The following is an 18,715-nucleotide window of genomic DNA, read 5'->3' on the forward strand; positions in this document are numbered from 1 at the left end:
CACAGAGAATGCCCTTTGTAGATGGTCTCGAACTTGCTGTATCTTTTCCAGCATGTAACAAGGTCAGAAACGGCCAGCTGGCTACGGACCAGATTCCCAATTAGTCCATTTGTTTCTATCTTTAAGGGCCAATCTACTTTCTTTTTCCTCTTTTACAGCTAGGATGTGAGTGTGGGGCAGTAGATGGAGGTGCCAAAAGACGCGTGTAGTTTGGCAGCTAATTTCCTCAGGTCTGTGGGTACAGAAAGGACTATTGCAGTAAGGGGGCTTTGTTTTAAAGGTCATGCCGCTGAGTGTCCAACTACGCAGAGTGGAAAAGTACCTGACCTCGCTCCTCTTTCATACCTCTTCTGACCCTGACCCAGATACCTCCTCTTCCTCTTCTGGTTTCTCCTTTTCTGTCTTTCATCCTGGAACAGTGGTGGTACAATGGTATTCTCTTCTTTTAGCTACCCAGCCTTCCCGACTTGGGACTCTGAGGATTCCCTACAGTGGAAGCAATTGGGCACAGAGGGGTTTCTGTTTGCTCCTTCTGTTAACCACTTTAGAACAATGCTCATTGTCTTTACCTGTAGGTTGGGATTGGTGCAAATGTTCCCAAAACGGAAGGCAATTGGTTCCCTTTGGTTCATCTGCGCATCTGCTGCCACCTAGCGGCTGCTTCTCCTTTGGCACCCTGTGTAAAGTTGAGGGGATGTCATGGACAGTTCTGTAGTGCCTTTTATCTCTGTCTCTATTTTTCCCCACCCAGACCTAAATTGTCCTCTTGTCTTACATCTTGATCTATCACATATACACAAAGCTTCCTTTTGTTTTGCTCCTGGGTCAGAAAAATCTGGTAATGAATAGCTGGCATAGGACCTTTTCAGAAACCTGGAATCCACTAACAACATCCCTATTTGTTCCCAGTTTCTCTCTTTGGTAACATGAAGTGGTAGCTGCAGGGCTATGAGATGGGGGTGAGGAAGGATACTGCCAAGCCAGGACAGCTCTGAGTAGGAGCAGCTTTGAAGGTGAAATTTCCTTAGCTGCTCAGTTGCCCATCTCTCAATATTTCTTGTGTAGAGGGTCAGGCATTAATAATAACTAAAACTTATTGAGCAGTTACTATGTTCCAGAGATGGTGTTCCAGGTATGTTACACTCATTAACTCCTTTAATCTCTTAATGACCCGGTGAGATGGAGTATACCTCTTCTAAGGTGAGGAATTTGTTTCCGGGCTGACTGATCCCAGAGTTTCTTTTTTTTTTTGGCCACCCCACATGGCTTGTGGGATCCTAGTTCCCAAGATCGGGAAACCAGGGATTGAACCTGGGCCGGCAGTGAAAGTGCTGAGTCCTGTCCACTGGACTGCTAGGGAATTCCATCAAAGTTATGTTCTTTTTTTTTTAAACAAAAGTTTAAAAAATTATTATTTATTTACTGGTTGTCCTGGGCCTTCTTTGCTGTGCACTGGCTTTAGCAGTTGCAGCTCGAAAGCTCTAGAGTGCAGGCTCAGTAGTTGTGGCATACAGGCTTAGTTGCTCTGAGGCAAGTGGAATCTTCTGGGACCAGGGATTGAACTGGTGTCCCCAGCACTGCAAAGTGGATGCCCATTGACTAGACCATCAGGGAAACCCTCAAAGTTATGTTCTTAACCATTATGTTTTGCTGCCTCTTTAAGGCACAGACACCCCGAGTGCGAGGCACAGGAAACAGGGCTGTGTAGACACAAGCCTTCCCCACAGCACTTCCTCAGCCTGCAGGACACAGTGGGGTTGGTAACTGAGGCCCCAAAAGGAACTCTCCAATGTGCTGACTCCAAGGACTCGCTTCTGGCCCTGTCTCATTTCAGACAGAGTGAGCACAAAAGATAAAAACAACCAAATAGGTGGGCTTTCGTTTTCTCTCAGGCTGGCCCTTCCCATGTTGTTTGGAGGTGATAAGAATGCCCAGAGCCAGCATTTTGATACCAGTTTACAAAAAGAAACACGACTCCATCACACAGGGCAAAGAACCAAATCAGAAGTTTATTTGTGCTTTTGAAACCAGCCAAAGCAACCAGCAATTTCTTCCTCCAAAGACTTCCTTCTCTGAGACAAGGCTGTGGAAAAGGCAGAGGTGGGTGTGTGGACATGGTTAGCAGTGTCAGCTATGCGGAGGCAGGTTTAGTAACAGGTCGGCTGAAGAGGCCTCTTCTCACTTGTCCTACGGTGGTTTACATTTACGGTGCAGGGTTGTCAGTGACGTGGGTCTCTTTTCTAAAGAGAAGAGTTGGTGGTAGTGGTGGGCTGGCAGGGGTAGGGAGTGGGCTCTTTGTTTCTTCATAAAGGCAGGGTGGAGAGAAGGATGTGTGTCCTAAAGGGGGAAACACACATAAATCCGCTTTTATGATTCAAAATATAGAAGATATAAAAGGGTGTAGAGTAAAAAGTGTCTCCCTCCTACCCTGTCTCACAGTCATGTAGAATCTCTGTCATTGGAGGCAAACAGTGTTACCATCATCTTTCTCCTCCTAGTGATATCTCATACAATCTCATACATATAGAAGCAACGAGACTCCCTTTTTTACACAGATGGAGCAAATTAGACCTACCCTTTACTACTTTTTTTTTTACTTACATATCTCAGAGTGTATTCCATAGGTGTGGAGTGCTTTCTTTTTTTTTCCTTACTGTTGCATAGTATTCAATTCTATGAATTACTGTAGTTCCTTGAGGGGGTCTCTATTGAACATTTAAGTCATTTCCAGGGGTTTGCTATTACAGGTAACCTTGTAGGTATATTATTTTGCCTGTGTGCAAGTGTACCTGTAGGATAAACCCCTAGATGTCGAATTGTTGGGTCAAAGAGAATGAGGAGAGAAACAAGTTTGTCATTAAATAAATGACAGAGTGAAGTAGGGAGAATTTATTTAGATTTGAAGAGACATTCCAACTCTTCTGCATTCAGGGCCTAGAAATGGAGTCCTCATTGGGAAAGTCATAAAGTCAAACCTTGAGTGAGAGGCCCAAGCTGGTGCCTCATGATTGTACAAGGGCGTTCGAGAGTAAGATCTCTCCGTACGTAATGTCCTACATGGACAGTTAGCACACTGCTGCTGCACACTAGAGTGGGCCCTGGTCTGAAAGGTCCCAAGGCCAGTCTGTATCACTATCACACGTGTCATCCCTCACCCCCATCAATAAAGGCAGCTCCTGTTTCAGGTTGGAAGACGGAGCTAGTGACATCATGCTGGCCTTGGTGTCCTCCATTACCATCCTAATTCTAATCATGTTGTTATCCCACCCATGCAAACACTCACTCTGCCGCTTAATGTGGTATAATGTGGTTCTTGCTCATAAAATGCAACCCATAGTCTTTTTGTTTAGTTGCTAAGTCATGTCTGACTCTTTGCGACCCCGTGTTCTATAGCTCCTCTGTCCATGTGATTTCCCAGGCAAGAGTACTGGAGTGGGTTGCGATTTCCTTCTCCAGGGGATCCTTCCGACCCAGGGATTGAACCTATGTCTCCTGCATTGGCAGGTGGATTCTCTACTGCACAGCCATCAGGGAAGCCCGTATTCTTTATTACCTAAAAGTTAATTTGATTATGTTCCACCGGAATCCTTATACTGGATTCCTAATCTTTGCCAATCATATTGCAATACATGGGCATTTGGGGGAAATGTTGCCCTGGATTTGAGAGCTGTGGATAAAGAAACCCAGATTCATCCTTGTGGCAAACATTCCTAATTGCTCTCCAATATTTATTCTCTCCTTTAAATTTACTAATGCCTCCCCTCCTCCCCACCACTCCACTTGTAAGCTGGATACAGGTTCTGCCTAGAAGAAACTCTCTTTGTAGCTTGGTATGTCTGTATATCCGAGTTCTGACCAATGGGATATAAGCAGAAGTGGTATGTGCAACATCTGTGAAGTGTCCTTAGGAGAGATGTGCACGTCTCCATTCTTTCTATCTTTCCTGTTGGGTAGGATACTGACCTGATAGTGCGAACTGGAGCATCCATCTTGGGCCATGAGGTAACCATGGCAATGCTGACCACATGCGGTGTGGCAAAAAGAGAGGGTACCTGGGGCCTGAGCACCGTGGATTACTTACCTCCAGATTCTTACAGAAGGGAAAAATAAATTTCTGTGTTAATTAAATCACTGTTATTTTGAGTTTTCTGTCACACGTAATTGAATCTAATCCTGACTGACATAGTCCCCCAATTTAGGAAAAACAATTACAGACTTAGCTTCTTTCAATAGTAAATGACCATCATCACTTTTGGAAATGAAGAAAAGTTACTTCACTGGCAACTCTCATCCTTCACAGAGAAATGAAGGCATGGCCAACAAATCTATTGGCATGGTTCTGATACCTGGGCTTCATCTTTCTTCCACTTCAAAGGCAGTGGTGAGATACTCCTTTGGAACAATCCCAATGAGGCTGTTCAGTTCTCCAACCCACCAGCCATACATACTATATTCCTGAAAAATGAAAAGAGGATGGTTTCGGTTGGAATTTAGTCATGCTTCTGTTAATCTTAGGTAATCTGTTAATGATCACATCGGAGAGTCTGTTGGGTGGTTTCTTTGTTGACACTATCAGTACAACTCATTAACACTCATGATGGGATTACTAAAAGTTATCTAGGGCTTGCCTGGTGGCTCAGTGGTAAAGAATCTGCCTGCCAAAGCAGGAGACACAGGTTTGATCCCTGATCTGGGAAGATCCCACATGCTTTGGAGCAACTAAGCCACGGTTATTGGGCCTATGCTCTAGAGCCTGGGAACTGCAACTACTGAGTCCACATGCCACAATTACTGAAGCCCATGTACCCTAGAGCCTGTCTCATTGCGCACTGAAACTGGAGAGTAGCCCCTGCTCCCCACAACTAGAGAAAAGCCTTCACAGCAGCGAAGACCCAGCACAGCCAAAAATAAATAAATAAAAATCATTTAAAAAGTTATCTAGAAGAAAGAAAGCAAACTCGGCTTTCCTTTCGCCATCTTTCTGTGTACATTGTACATTTAGCACATTTGGTGCCATGGCTGAACCTAAAGAGCATGTGTTTTACCAAGCAGAGTGGAACGGCTTCTTTGGGGAAAGCTGGGCACACCCAAAAATGCCAGAGCACTAAAGTATGCAGGGACTCAGGTCATAGTTCAAATCAATAATATTTCCCAACCTTCTTCCATGTGCAAAGTGCTGTTTGAGTTCCCATGAGATGGATGAGAGTCAGAACACTGCCTGCTCCCTGGGAGTTCACAGCATAGAGTAATGGGCTTTGGAGTCAGACAGACTGGGATCTTGTCCGTACTTGGTCATTTAGTAGCCATGTGACCGGAGGGTCTCCTAGCTTTAACTTCCTCTTCTGTAAGAGTTGCGATAACATCACCCCTCCCCTCTGTGGTGGGGGACATAAGTGATGCCGCCGAAGTGAAAATAATTCAAACTGTCTGATACATAGTAGGTGCTCTAAACATTAGATGCCTCCCATGGAATAGGTGGGAGGTTGACAAGCACATCAATAATAACAGTCAGGACATGATAGGCAGGGAGGGGGCAAACAAGAAGGGGATTGAGAGGGCTTAAAAGAAGGGCAGTGCAGGGTTGAGAACAGAGCTCCTGGAGTACAGAAGAGCTTCTCAAAAGCACAGTGGATGAGGGGCATTACAGAACTACTCCTGCAGGCACTAGGACATGCTTTCCTTCTTTGAGGGAAGATAATTTAGGAATACATGGGAAGTACGTGTATTCCACTTCAACTGGATCTATCTTTTGCAGAGCTGACTGCTGAGATCTAGGGAAAAAAGAAAGAAAACCAAGTTTTTGACACACTAAAATTCTGGGTCAACTGATTATCTTTTTGTTTCTTTTAGTGGATCTCCCCTCTTCCAACTCTGCCTCTCCCCTAACTCTCAGCAGCTGACCTCTTTTCCACCTTCAAAGAGAAAAGAGAAGCTATCAGATCTGTCAAACTTCAGCCACCAAAACAGGAACTTACCTGTACTGACAATCAGTCTTCTTTTCAATTAAAGTGGAGGAGGAGTCACTCCCCTGGTTTAAGACTGTCTCTTCCAGTATGCACTTGTAACTCTCTGCTTTGTTTCTTAGACACCAGGTTCTGAGAAGTCTGATGTCTGCTTCTAATGTAAATGGCTCCTTCCATCAGCACTGAAGTGTATTCAGGTTTCTCTTGTCTTTGAAAACAATTATTAAATAGTTCCTACCACATGTCCGTGGACTTCCCTGGTGGCTCAGTGGTAAAGTATCTGCCTGCCAATGCAGGAGATGTGAGTTAGATTCCTGGGTCGGGAAGATCCCTTGGAGAAGGAAATGGCGATCCACTCCAATATTCTTGCCTGGGAAATCCCATGGACAGAGGAGCTTGGTGGGCTATAGTCCACCAGGTTGTAAAAGAGTTGGATACAACTTAGCGACTAAAACAACACATGTCTACTTCCTATTTAGACAATCTATGCAAACTGCCTATCTATGCAAACTGCCAATTCACAGTCAAATTTATTGAAAGAATTTATTTCATTTACTGCCCCAACTTCTTGCTTTCTATTCACTCTTTGAGCCACTGTAATGTAAATGCTTCTGCCTTCATCGCTCCACTTACGCTTCCTATAGCCTCCTTATTGCTCAAATTCTGTGGGTACTTTTCAATCCTTAACTTGATCTCTAGCAGTCCTGGCACTATGGATGTTTCTTGAGGTATTTTCTTCTCTTAATTTCTATAATTATACTCTCCTGTTTTCCCTCCTACCTCTCTGGTTGCTTCTTTTCATGCTCATCTTCCTTTATCCCTCCTTTTCCCGTGATTTTCCAGGGTTTTGTCCTGGCCTTCTTCCAATTTGATGTGCTTTCCTTGAGCAATCTTACACATCTCCTGTGTAAATGACACAACAATAGCTCCAGCCCAGATCTAAGGGTTGGATCCCAAAACCCAAGTGCATAGTCCTCAAGCTTCTCAAACTCACTCTGTCCTAAATTTAACCATCATGTTGCCTCTATCTCTGTTTCCATTTCTGAAGTATCTTTACCACCTGTGTTCTCTCAGTGAGTGGTACCGCTATGCACTCAATTACTCAAGCCAGAAACCCAAGAGTCATTCCCAATTTCACCCTCTACCAATCAGTCCTCAAGTTCTGTCAATTCTCTTTCCAAAATATTACTGGACTCCATCCGCTTCTCTCTATACCCACTGGCAATGGCTTAGAGTCATGTCACTCTCCCCTCTCCTGAAGACCACAGAAGCAATATCCAAATTGGTTTCTGTATCTCCATTCTTATTCTCCAATTTACTCTTCATTCTGTAGCCAGAATCTTTCTAAAAGGCACATTGATAATATCACTGCTTTGCCTAAAACCTTTGAGTTCCTACTGCCTATTGTCAACTTCTTAAAAAGATGGACAAGACCTTGCGTGAACTAGTCCCACTCATTGTCATTTATCCCCTAAATCTAGTGAACTCTTAGTAAAACAGAACTTGTCTCTGCTTCTCCCTTGGGCCTCAGGCTCTCACTGTGGAGCCTTTCCTTTGCCTGTTTAGCCTCCACTTCCCCCCTCCCTTCCAGGGGGCTCACTCCTAAGCAGCCTTCAGAGTCCAACTCCTAACTCTCTCTAGCCTCTCCAGAAACCCCTTGCTACCACTCTCTGACTGAGTGGGGCCCCCAGCTCTGTGGTCCACAGCTCTGTGCTTCTCCGGAAAAGAATTCATCACGCTGCCTTGTATCTGCCGGCCTTTGTCTCAGTGCCAGTCACTAGGTGGAAAGTTCTGTGGGAGCAGAGACCTTGATGGTTTTGTTTGATTTTGTATTCCTACACTCAGCATGGTACCTGGCAGAGAATGGGGCCCAAAAAAACCTTGTTAAATGAGGTTATGAAGGGACTTCCCTGGTGGTTAAGATTCCTTGCTGCCGAAGTAGAGGGCACAGGTTTGATCCCTGATTGGAGAACTAAGATCCTATGTGCCTCGCAGCCAAAAAAAAAAAAAAGAGATCATGAAGAAATGAAGGGGGAGCAGTGGGAATTTACACTCTCAGTTGAGCAGATTTAGTTACAACCAACTCCAAGATACTCTCTGGTGACTGAAGATACTCCCTGGTGACTGTGGCAGGAAGAGAGCAACTGTCTTTAGAGATAGTTTCCCAAATGGCTCCCTAAATACCATGAAGACGCCGTAAGAAGTGAGACTACTGAGCTGATCCTAAAAGGAACAGGAAATTAGCATTTAAAAATCAGTCTTAAATAAATGAATGTGTCTGCCTCCCTCCCTCACTGTCCCCACTGCATCTTCTCATTGCCCCCTTCCCCAGGAGGGAGGCCAGCTTCCCCCTACGGCCTGCATTGCTGTGTGGGGAATTACCCAGAATTCCTCAGCCTATGCCTGTCAGGGCATTCTGTTTTTATAATTATTATTTTTTGGCCACACCATAAGGCTTGTAGGATCTTAGTTCACCAACCAGGGATTGAACCCAGGACACAGCAGTGACAGTTGGAGTACTAATCACTGGACTACCGGGGAACTCCCATGTTAGGACATTTTTAAGCTCCTCTGGATACAAATTATGTTGCTATTTCCCAACACTGAAGTTAGGGCAGTTTCTGCCTTAAGTTTTCTTACAGAGTTGCCTCACATTAGCATGTTGCTGCAATGGCCACGTCGACCAGGGTCCTGTTGTGTGGAGGGGAATGCATGCTCTGCCTTAGAAATTCTAGCTTTAGCTTTTCTGCTGTCTCATTGGAGACAGTGGGCACCATGTTGTCTGACAGTCATTTGACCAGTCAGCTTGCTTACACAGGTATGAGGTATGGTCTTCTACCTGTCGGATGCTGCCACCTTCATCACCTGAGGGGCTCAACGCGGGCATTCTCTACCCAGGGACCATTCAAGACTTCTGGGTCTGACTCACGCTTGGCAGCATCCTCCTTTAGCTGTAATGCCAGGAGTAGAGACTTAGCCTGGGGAAGGTGCTGTCTGCCAACTCGAACAGGGTGCGAACAGGAGGCAGACGAGGCCCAGCAGGACACCTGCAAAGGCTGGGCTCCCACTCAGTGCGCCCTTGCTCGAAGGGAGCACTGACCCTGCCGACCACAGATGTAGTAGTCTCACCACAGCGCTGAGAACTGGGATGAGTGGAATCAACTCTCTGCCCTTCAAAACAAAAAAGCAGGCAGAAGTGTAAGGAGGATGGCACAGTCTCGGAGACCATATGCATCCTGCTGTGGGAGCCTAAGAGTTTAATCAAAGCACCTACAGGTCTTGGGATCTGACTGTCTTTTCCAGATTTCATCCCTTAGCTGGATACCCAAAAAAGGCTGCAGGGCTGAGATGTTTAAAGCATGAATGGAAAATTTCTAGCCTTCTCGTCTCCTATCACCGCCCCCCGCCCCCATGCATTGCTCCAGCCCAGTCTGAACACCACGAGGTATTTTAAAATAATTTCTACTTTGATGAATTGCTGGGGAGTCCACAATTGCTCATAATCAAAGGGAGAAAAATGCAAATGAGATCCGGCCGAGAACTATCACCACCAAACGTTTATTTCACTGCACAGTGCCAAAAAGAATTAAAACAACATTAAACTCACAGCAATCATGTTTAAGCCCTCGTTTCCAAGTGCCAAATTGCACCACTCTGGATCATACAGATGTTCGTTAATTATGCTAATTTTTATTAAACTATTAAAATGGAGAGAGTACTGGCTCAGTCAGGCAGACCCCAGCTCTGAATGAACTCTGCTCTTGTCTAGAGGTGCTAATTTACTGCATTTTTATTAAGTTGCTGATTCTTGGATTTTAGTTTTGGGATGGCAGAGATAACTGAATTCTTGGGATCAACATTTTCAATAAAGTTTGACTTCTTTTTGCCCAGATGTTTGGAAGGACTGACTGGAAAAATGCCTGAGTTGGTCCCGGGAGACCTGAAATCTTCAGTGCAGAAATGTCTCTACCTTCAATCGAGGGTTGGGGAGGGGATGCATACCTACCAGTGACAATGTTAGGGAATCAGAATTATATAGGCTCCCTGCTCTGTAACTCTCTATCCTCTGTGTGTGGTAGAACTAAGACATTAATTATACAAAATGGTTAATTGAAGATGCTTTGGATAAGAATATGAAAAGCTATTTAAAAAACAAACCTTTTACATCAGTGCTTGCTTCTTGCCACAAATTCTTTTAAGAAGCCACTCAGTGTGGTTTGTTCTCATCATAAATATTTCTAGGCATGATTAAACATCTGTTTGCCTCAACATCAACCCTGCCCCATCTCCTTGAGCCTCTCAAATGAAGGAGTCTTAAAAACAAAGTCACTTATTTGGACTCTGTTAATCTGGTTGGAGAGGCTCTTGGCCTGGATGAGCAGATTATTGGGGGAACCTGAAATAGGCACAGCCTTCACCATCAGCAACAATCAAAAGTGGTTATGGAGGTTTACACACCACAATAAAAGGATTTATGCTGCTAATCTCCATCAATGAGGAAAAAAAAAGAGCCCTACCAAACCTGCCATAAAAAGAACAGCAAATTCTATAAACAAAAAGCAGTATGGCCACCAACCACGGGCACACTGCACAGCTTGACTCTGCCTCCAGTGGTCTCCTACTGCTGTTTATGGTTTCAAGACTATCATGGCCCTCCTCAGTACTCCTCCTGTCACAGGGCCCTGAGTCCCTGTGTGGTGCTGCAAATACCCTGTCAGTAGGTGTCAGGGGATATCAGGGGGAAAACCAGCAGGCGCCTATCATAAGCCTTAAAAGAGATTAAATACCCCTACTCCATGATTGCTACATTTTAATTTCTCTCCTCCCTGCTGGTTCCTATTTGTATACACTCTTCCATAGCTCCCCTGGAGTAGCACAGACATGACCTAGAATGACCATCCTGTTTTGGGATGAGAATTCAATTTCTAGGCTCAGTGAATCCTAGGCTGTTCCAGCAAAAGGAAATCACCATCCTCTAGGGCACAGATTCTTAAACTGGCGTCTGTGAATCTCTGGCATGTCTGATGGACGTGAAGGGATCTTTGAATTCCTTGAAACTGGTGTTAAATTTGTGTGCATGTGTACATGTGTCTTGTCCCTTGGGTGAGGTCCCAGACCTTTCATCACATTCTCAAAGGGTTATGAACCCTCTACTGTTTTATCAATCAGCACTTTAGGGGGAAAATGCATGATTTTTTTGGCCTGGATCTGCACTTTGGCCCAGTGTGGCCATCTTCCCACTACTCCCTCTTTTAAAACACAGAAGGAAAGGAAATCAAGAATCTTGCCATGCTGGGTTTCCAAGGCTTCAGCCTTCCAGTTGCCAAGTCTATTACTGCTTTAAAGGCTGACCAAGCTTGCTTATCCTTTCTAAGGCCCCATCTCTTTAATATGACTTAAAAGGTGTGGTGTCTTCTCATAGCTTCCATTCAAATCCACATGATGGCTTTCGGAGCAAGCTGCTTGACACCCTCTGTTCCCCTGAGAATGTTCCTAATGGAAACATTCTCTTTCCACATTGAATTGAACTTCAATAAGCCTCTGTGGAACAAGATTCCCAGAAAATGTCTCATACTTTTGTTCTTTTAACCATCAAAGTTCACTATATCAGTGCTTGTAAACAAGAGAATTCCTCTTCAAGAGAACAATCAATCAGCCCCTAACATGAAAGATCAATAAATGCTTGATATATGTCTAAGAAAGACCAATCAATCACAGAATTATTGGTTTATGATTGCTTATTCCTCTTATTAGTGCTTGTGCATCATACATTATCATTAGTAAAGATGGGAAATTTGAATTCCTAAGCAGAGTAGATAGTAATATTCCAAGGTCAGCCAAAAATATCATATTTTTACTCTGGATTGGGCTGCAATTTCTCTACTGAAATTCAGCTTTGGAAATTTAATGCTTTCTGAGGTTATCAAAAATTATTAAATAAATTGAGGTCTCTAACTCGGCACCCTTCCAATTGGTGAGAAAAACAATTGTTCACCACAGACAAACAGATGTCTGTATTTCAGGACAAGTGGTTTTATGAAGAGCTTTTGCCGAAGGAGAAAGGAAGTGGTCAGTTGGGTCAAGAGTGGATTAGTGCTGTTAGAACCTGTGGAAGGATCTGAGCCCAACGCTTGGCTGAAACCTTGAGTAGCCTGGCGGCCTCTCCAGACTGTTTGTTTCACACCGTGTTTTAAGTTCTTGGCAATTGTTTTCTCTTTTTTCCATTATTCAAAGTTTTGGTCTATAAATCATAATAAAAATGAATCATTAAATTTGCCCCAATTGAACTAGTTTTATTTAGTGCCATATTTCAGGGAACCTGCTAACCTGGACACTGGTGAGCCTGAATCCTGGGCTGGGGATGGGGGCTTTGAGTGTAAGAAAGGGGACACGGAAAGGTGGATGGCCAGCGACAGCAGCTGGGAACACATGGCATGGCAACATGGCAACAACTCCACAAAGCTCACTGTGGCTGAAAGCTGAGAGTTCTGAGAAGTGGACTATGTCAGCTGGATGGAGGGTCTGAGAGCCCTGAGTCCAGGGGATTGTTCAGCTTCAAGTCTGAACTGATGGCCTGAACTGGATGTGAGTGGATACTACAAAGTCAAAGCCAGCCAAGGGTGCAGGACCTGTGCACAAAGCAGACATAGTGGACAGTCTAGGTCATGGGAGTGTGTACAAAACAGAGTGTGCATGACAGGAAAACTGCAAGGTGAAGAGGGCAGGGGTACAGGGCTGTGTGGAAGAGAGAAATGAGAAAGAAACACACAACTTGAACTCTGCCTAAAGGAGAGAAGAAGGATAAAGGGAAGGTAAACACTTTGCAGACAGGAGGAAGCAAGGTGCCAAGTGCAGAATTCAGAAACAATGGAGACAGCACCATTGCCGAGCTGATAGAATTGTGATACCATGTGAAACCGGCGTATTAATATGTATTCCATAAACTGTGCAGCTCGCAGCCCCGCACAGCTCTGTTTTGCTCTGACCGCAGTACCAGCCTCAGGCACCACAACACAATTTGGAAACAATGTGACGGAAATGTTTAATCTGCTCGGCCCATCTGTGCTGCGTATTTCTCCAGATCTCCCTGAGAGAGGCGCCTTGAATCTCCACATTGCCTTTAATATTCTCCTAAATCACCTCCCCACTGCACTTCAAGGGCCATTGCTACAATATCACAGGTTCATCTAAAGTGCAATGGGGGTGGAGTGGGGGGAGGCGCAGGCCAGGATATTTTTTATTTTAAAATAATTTCCAGAGATCGTCTTTTTTGCTTCCTTTAAAAAAAGAAGAAAAGTTATTCTACTGTTGCCGTTAAGGTTATTGAGGTTGTTTGGTGCAAAATAGGGTAGGATAGAGTGGAATCATTCTCCAAAGAATTATTTTTATTAATCTTGATTCTCTCAATTGGACATGTGAAGGGGTGAGCAGATGCTCATTTTCTCTTCTATGTTTTTCTCTTATCACCGCACCTTGCTAGGACGATGTGTTCATTTGGGGCTGGTGCTTCTCTGCTTTTCTCACTGCATCAGGTATTGCTTTGATCCTGCCCCGCTCCAAATAAAGCCATCTTGTTCAGGACAGGTATACATTTAGTCCCTGGTCACCATGCCCTCATCAGAAAGGGACACTGTCTATATTATTAATTTTAGCTTAAAATCTTAAGATTTTCTCTCTGTAAGTACAGATGTTGAGCATCAGATTTCCGCTGCCTCTTCTCCACTTAATTTTGTCAGATTTCCTGATTTGGGTCTAGAATGTAAGAAGCTGGGGTAGGTTTTAGAGAAAGAGAGGATGACAAGTCACTATGTTCCAGACCTTAGACAAATGGAAGAATTGCACATCACCAAGAAAATTAGGATTCCTTTTGCTATGTGAATTAAAGAAATGAATAATTTAATCCACAAGATTGTTCCGGGGAGGGAAAAGCAACGTCCCAGTTGCGGAGCCTACAGCCTGTCGGTGTGTTACATCATCTGCACACATAGGCGTTTCCATGACAACCGCTTATAGCTTCATTTCCTGGATCCCTCTAGGGGGTGTCACAGCCAGATCCACCTGCTTTTCACCCTACCCTCGGTGGGGTCATGGTAAGGTCGCCAGAATAAATGAACGCGGGTACTAATGATCTGTTTACTGCTGTTTATGCTCTGTGTGTGTCAGGGGCACGCACATTTAGAGAGCTCATTATGGTTGCAATTAGAATGCACCATCGCTAGATATTTAACTCCTTTTTCTTTTAAATTAGCATTTTAATAACATTCTTTGAGCAGAGAAACAAAATGACCATTTTTCATGGACAAACTTCTAGCTGTAGGTGCAACTTTAATGGCAAAGTTGTGAAGGGGAAAGAAGGGAGAAAAAAAAGGCCATTTTTACTACTTTCACCCTCCTCCTTACCAAAAGGATATTTTTATTTGCTTGCTAACACACTCAATTTCCTAAATTTGTTTTGAATCCAATTATTTTGGGTGGTTTAAAGTACCACACTCTTGTTGGACGGAAATTAGCAGCTATTGAAATTAACTTTCTATGTGACCTGTGAAAGGGGCTAAAATAATTACAAGTGTGTATAAGAAAAGACCCTTGCTGCAGGATCAGGCTGTGATCTGATGCTACCATTATCAAATATCTTTATACAGTAATTGCAGAGGCTATTTTCTTTAAAAAGGTGATTGCAGTTATTGTTTTCATTTCATTATTCTTAGGATTATTTTATAGAGGATAAATGATGACAAAAACTTGTCATTATAAACAGGATAAATCAGAAGCTGAAAGAATGAAAATAATAACACGGCATCATTTGCCATTTAAAAAAGGTGAGATCTTAGATCATACAAAAACAAGACAAAATAGGAAAAATACAATGTAGAGACCCACTGGATCAGAATGTTCCAATAGGCATTGATCGCTTTTTAGGAATCAGCAAACACCTTTGCTAGGTGTTTATAGATGCTCTGTTTGTAGAAAGTACAGTGAAAAATAACAATTTGAATGTTTCGATTATCTTTCCCAGTCGGTTCCATTTTCATTATTTATTTCCTATAAATCGGGACCTTGCTGAACATAATTCTGCAGACAAGGAGGTGGATGGGACAGCCAATGTGAACGAAGAGATAGATGGTGGGTGCGTGTAAGATAGATGCTATGCGTTTATGAAAAGGAGCAGTATGTCTGCATGTGAACATTCACAAAGTAGAGCAAGCAAGCGTGTAAACTATAATGGGTATTTATAGGTGGAAAAAAGGCGCAAGGAAGACTGTATGGGAACAAGCACACTGAATTGAAGAGGGTTTGCTTTTCTCCTACCCTCCACGTCCAAGTTCCGCTAAGATGTCCCGAGCTCACTGTAGCTCCTGTGAAACCTCACAAGCCTTTCCATGACAACAGATGGGGGATTTCACAGCCAGAAGAAGCAGGAGGTCAATAGTTGAAAAGCAAGAGTTACAAAGAGAGATCTTTATCGACATCAAAACAATCCCACTAAAAAACACCGCTGAAAGATAGGAGGAAAAATTTAAAGATGTAGCAGGAAAGAAAAGAAGCCTTTATAAAAATGCAGGTTTAAAATATTTATGCTTTTGTATTAGCCTAGTTGCACCTTAGACGCTGCCATTTCATAAATAAAATACAGATAGCATAGACTATAATTTGGTGATAGCTACCCTAGGACATATCTAGATGCACTTCTGTTATTTTAATTAAATACTGCATTATGGTTTGTGACAACTACATAGCTACAGCGTAAATGAATTCGGAATTAAAGTGTTACTTAGGCATCCAGTAATTTTTGTTTCATTCCTCAGTTTTACAAAGCAAATAGCTATAAAATCAAGATGTTTGTTCATTTACAGATGGAGCAGGATTGTTGTTGCTGGTTTTTTTTTTTTTCCCCTTAATCCTCATGCACAAAAAGAAGACAGAGCTCAGAGTATGGCTCCCAACACTCTTAGTTATGAGCCACATCACAAAGGAAAACACATCCTCTTGACTAGAATGTGAAATACTGAATATTAATTGCTGGTATTTCACTTATCTTTCTAGGCGGGTTCTGTCTTTTAACAATTACTCTGATGGGCTGCAATCTTGTACTGCCAGGAGATTTTTCACCTTTGTTTAAGAGTTAGAAATGCACTTTATTTTGTTAAAAAAAATCTTAAAAGTTCATAATCCTCCTTGGAAGTTTTTAGTATTTGGAACCCTTGCCAAATACAGAATATTAGTGGGAAGAAGAAAATCACCAAAGCTCTTTGCTGAAAAGATGATGCTCATTTCTGCATCTAAAGGAAAAAATATTTTTCATTCTAGCGGTATTAATACATCCTTAATGAAACTGGAGAGGGCATTACAATTTGATATAATCAACTGGTCAGTTTAAATGTCACTTCACTAGCAAATAATGAGAAAGGTTCAGAATATTTGTCTAACAGGCACAGATTTTCACTCAAAATTTATATAGACAAGTAAAAGGAGTTTTGTTCAAATCTGAGGAGTTAATTGTATCTTGATTGTGTCATATGCCAAGATTAAAGTTTTTAAATAGTAAGGTTTCTGAAATCATTGTCTACTACTTCTAGTTTTAGAATCAATATAATCTTTTTTATTAGCCTTAAATACCACACGTTTGGCAACCTCTGCTAATTCCAGCTTTTCTGTGTTCTAACCAGTTACCTCAAGCCCTCCATAACTAACTGTATAATGCATAGAAGTTACTGCCCTGTGTATTTGCAAGAGGTTATAATTTGCTTCAGTATTTTGCTACTTTGGTTGGAGAGCTGGATCCATACACTACCAAGAAACACTGGCGGACAGAGGTTTGGGGAGGGTGAGTTCCTTTTGAGAAAATAATTACACAGGAACAAAGCTTTCGTGACTCCTTTTAAATAGAGCATCTCACCGAAATGTCATCCAACCTCTTTGGCAGATTAGTGAGGAGTTGATCACTAAATCTCTGTCTGATAAACGTGCAGCTGACTCTGGAGGAGCTGCTTGTTATACTACTGGCAGTGGAAAATGGAGGGAATGTCACAGTTAAAGACACAAATTTTCCCCATAATATATTCGAGTGGAAACCTCTGAATCCAATACTACATGGGCATATCTAATAAATTCACAATATTTCAGTCTCAACAGCCTTCACCGGTTAGTTTTAAAGATTTATGTGGTAAAAAATTACTCAGTGATGAATATGGTTTATTCTGTGCAGTATTGGAGGTATAAGGAATTAAACTACCGTCTTTAACAGTGAATTTATTATTACCTCTGTCAAAAGACGAAGCCTTTAACAGCATTTGTTATAAATTCACTGCAAAATAAATGGCTGGAATTTTTTTTACACTGGAGTTTGTAAAGCATCAGGCGATTCTGAGCATTAACCTAACCCTGTATGGCTTACAGAGTTCTAGGTAAACATTTCTGTCTGGGTCTCATGGCTAATTATCGGATCTGGGACTTTCCACCTGACTGAAAGGGGTGTGTGTGTGTAGAAAGTGAAGGGTCTTGTCCAGGACAAAAGTTCAGGACTAAGGAGATTAAAGTGGAAAATACCAATTTTACTCTTTTTTTAAAAAAAGGGTTTTATAATAAATGGCCAGGGTATAGAGAATAGGGTTGATAGGTAGTCGGGCCTCTTGCTTGTAGGTTTATATGCATGCATATGCATGCACACACACACACACTCACAAACACCCTTTCCCTTTTGTCCTCTCTTGGAATGGGTGTCCCCTCATTTATAAAAATTACCTGGAAGGAATGAGGCTGCCAGGGTTTGTTCTAGACGATTGGTTCCTGTCTGGGGGAAAGGAATGGTCTCTACTGAATTTGACCGGTGTATGACCGTTGCCTTCCAGCTGACCCCAAATCCCATTTCCATCCTCCTAACTCTATAGCCTCCCACAGGGGTTATTGATGAGAGAAAACACCATCATCATCATCATCTTCGTCATCACAGCACAGTGTCGACCTGCTTGTTAACATGAAATGGGGTGATGGGGACAGCTTCTGCTTCTCTTTTTGTATCATCATAAATAAGAAAAGATATTTTCCAATGGTACTCCTCCTCACTGCCCCCTTTGTTTAGGTCAGAGGTGAATGATAGCTCTTTGGCAGGCATTGATCAGTTTCATCACTATGTCTGGGCAGTCTGTGCCCCAGGCCTGTATTCTCCCCACTTCCTATCCCTGAATTACCTCCCAAATTACCCTGCCTGTCCCCTGCTCAACCAAGCAGAGGGTAATAGTGCCGGAGGAAGTCCTAGATGGACACTAGATGTCACCAAACACCTCCTTTCCCTCAGAGCCCTGAAATTAAAAAAAAAAAAAGCCTTCATTTAAAGCAATTGAAGGAATTAACTTATCTGTTTTTATGAGGGTTGTTGTCACATTCAACTAAGCACACTTAAAAGAGGAAGTACTGCTGCATTCAGATAATTTTTACAACATACAAATCTCTTCTGGAGGAGATGGGGTCAAGGGAGGAGAAAGGTCTACATCCTTTAAGCAGTCCTTTGAGGGAGTAGGTGAAGAACACTGGGCTTTAAAAATCCCATTATAACAGACATGGTGTTACGTTAACAGTCCAGGTGTGGTGGGGCAGGCCTGTTGCATTCAGACAACTAGGTGGTGGGTTTGGAGCCAGGATCCAGCCTGAATTTAAGTAGCTACAACCCAGTGCTGGAAGCTAAATGTCACCCAGGGTGATGAAATTGGGCCATCCTCATCCACATAAGACCTGTGGCCATCTGAGAGCATTGT

The 18,715-nt window shown here is 42.9% G+C and overlaps 2 protein-coding genes across 2 annotated transcripts in view; one reads left to right on the forward strand and one right to left on the reverse strand.

The window, feature by feature from the left end:
- Positions 1-18,715, forward strand: part of SNX11 (sorting nexin 11) — a 41,105-nt gene that overhangs the window by 15,848 nt on the left and 6,542 nt on the right. The window lies entirely within an intron of this gene.
- SKAP1 (src kinase associated phosphoprotein 1) overlaps positions 1,992-18,715 on the reverse strand; it is a 305,305-nt gene continuing 288,581 nt past the window's right edge. The window contains exons 12-13 of the mRNA XM_081582429.1: positions 4,347-4,455; positions 1,992-2,337 (exon numbers count right to left, since the gene is read on the reverse strand). Coding sequence (XP_081438555.1) covers positions 4,354-4,455 — 102 coding nt within the window. The 3' untranslated portion in view covers positions 1,992-2,337; positions 4,347-4,353. The remainder of the gene's footprint in view (positions 2,338-4,346; positions 4,456-18,715) is intronic.

The sequence above is a fragment of the Giraffa tippelskirchi genome, chromosome 3, assembly GCF_054371585.1.
Source record: "Giraffa tippelskirchi isolate mGirTip1 chromosome 3, T2T-mGirTip1v1.2.pri, whole genome shotgun sequence".
Taxonomy (NCBI): Eukaryota; Metazoa; Chordata; class Mammalia; order Artiodactyla; family Giraffidae; genus Giraffa; species Giraffa tippelskirchi.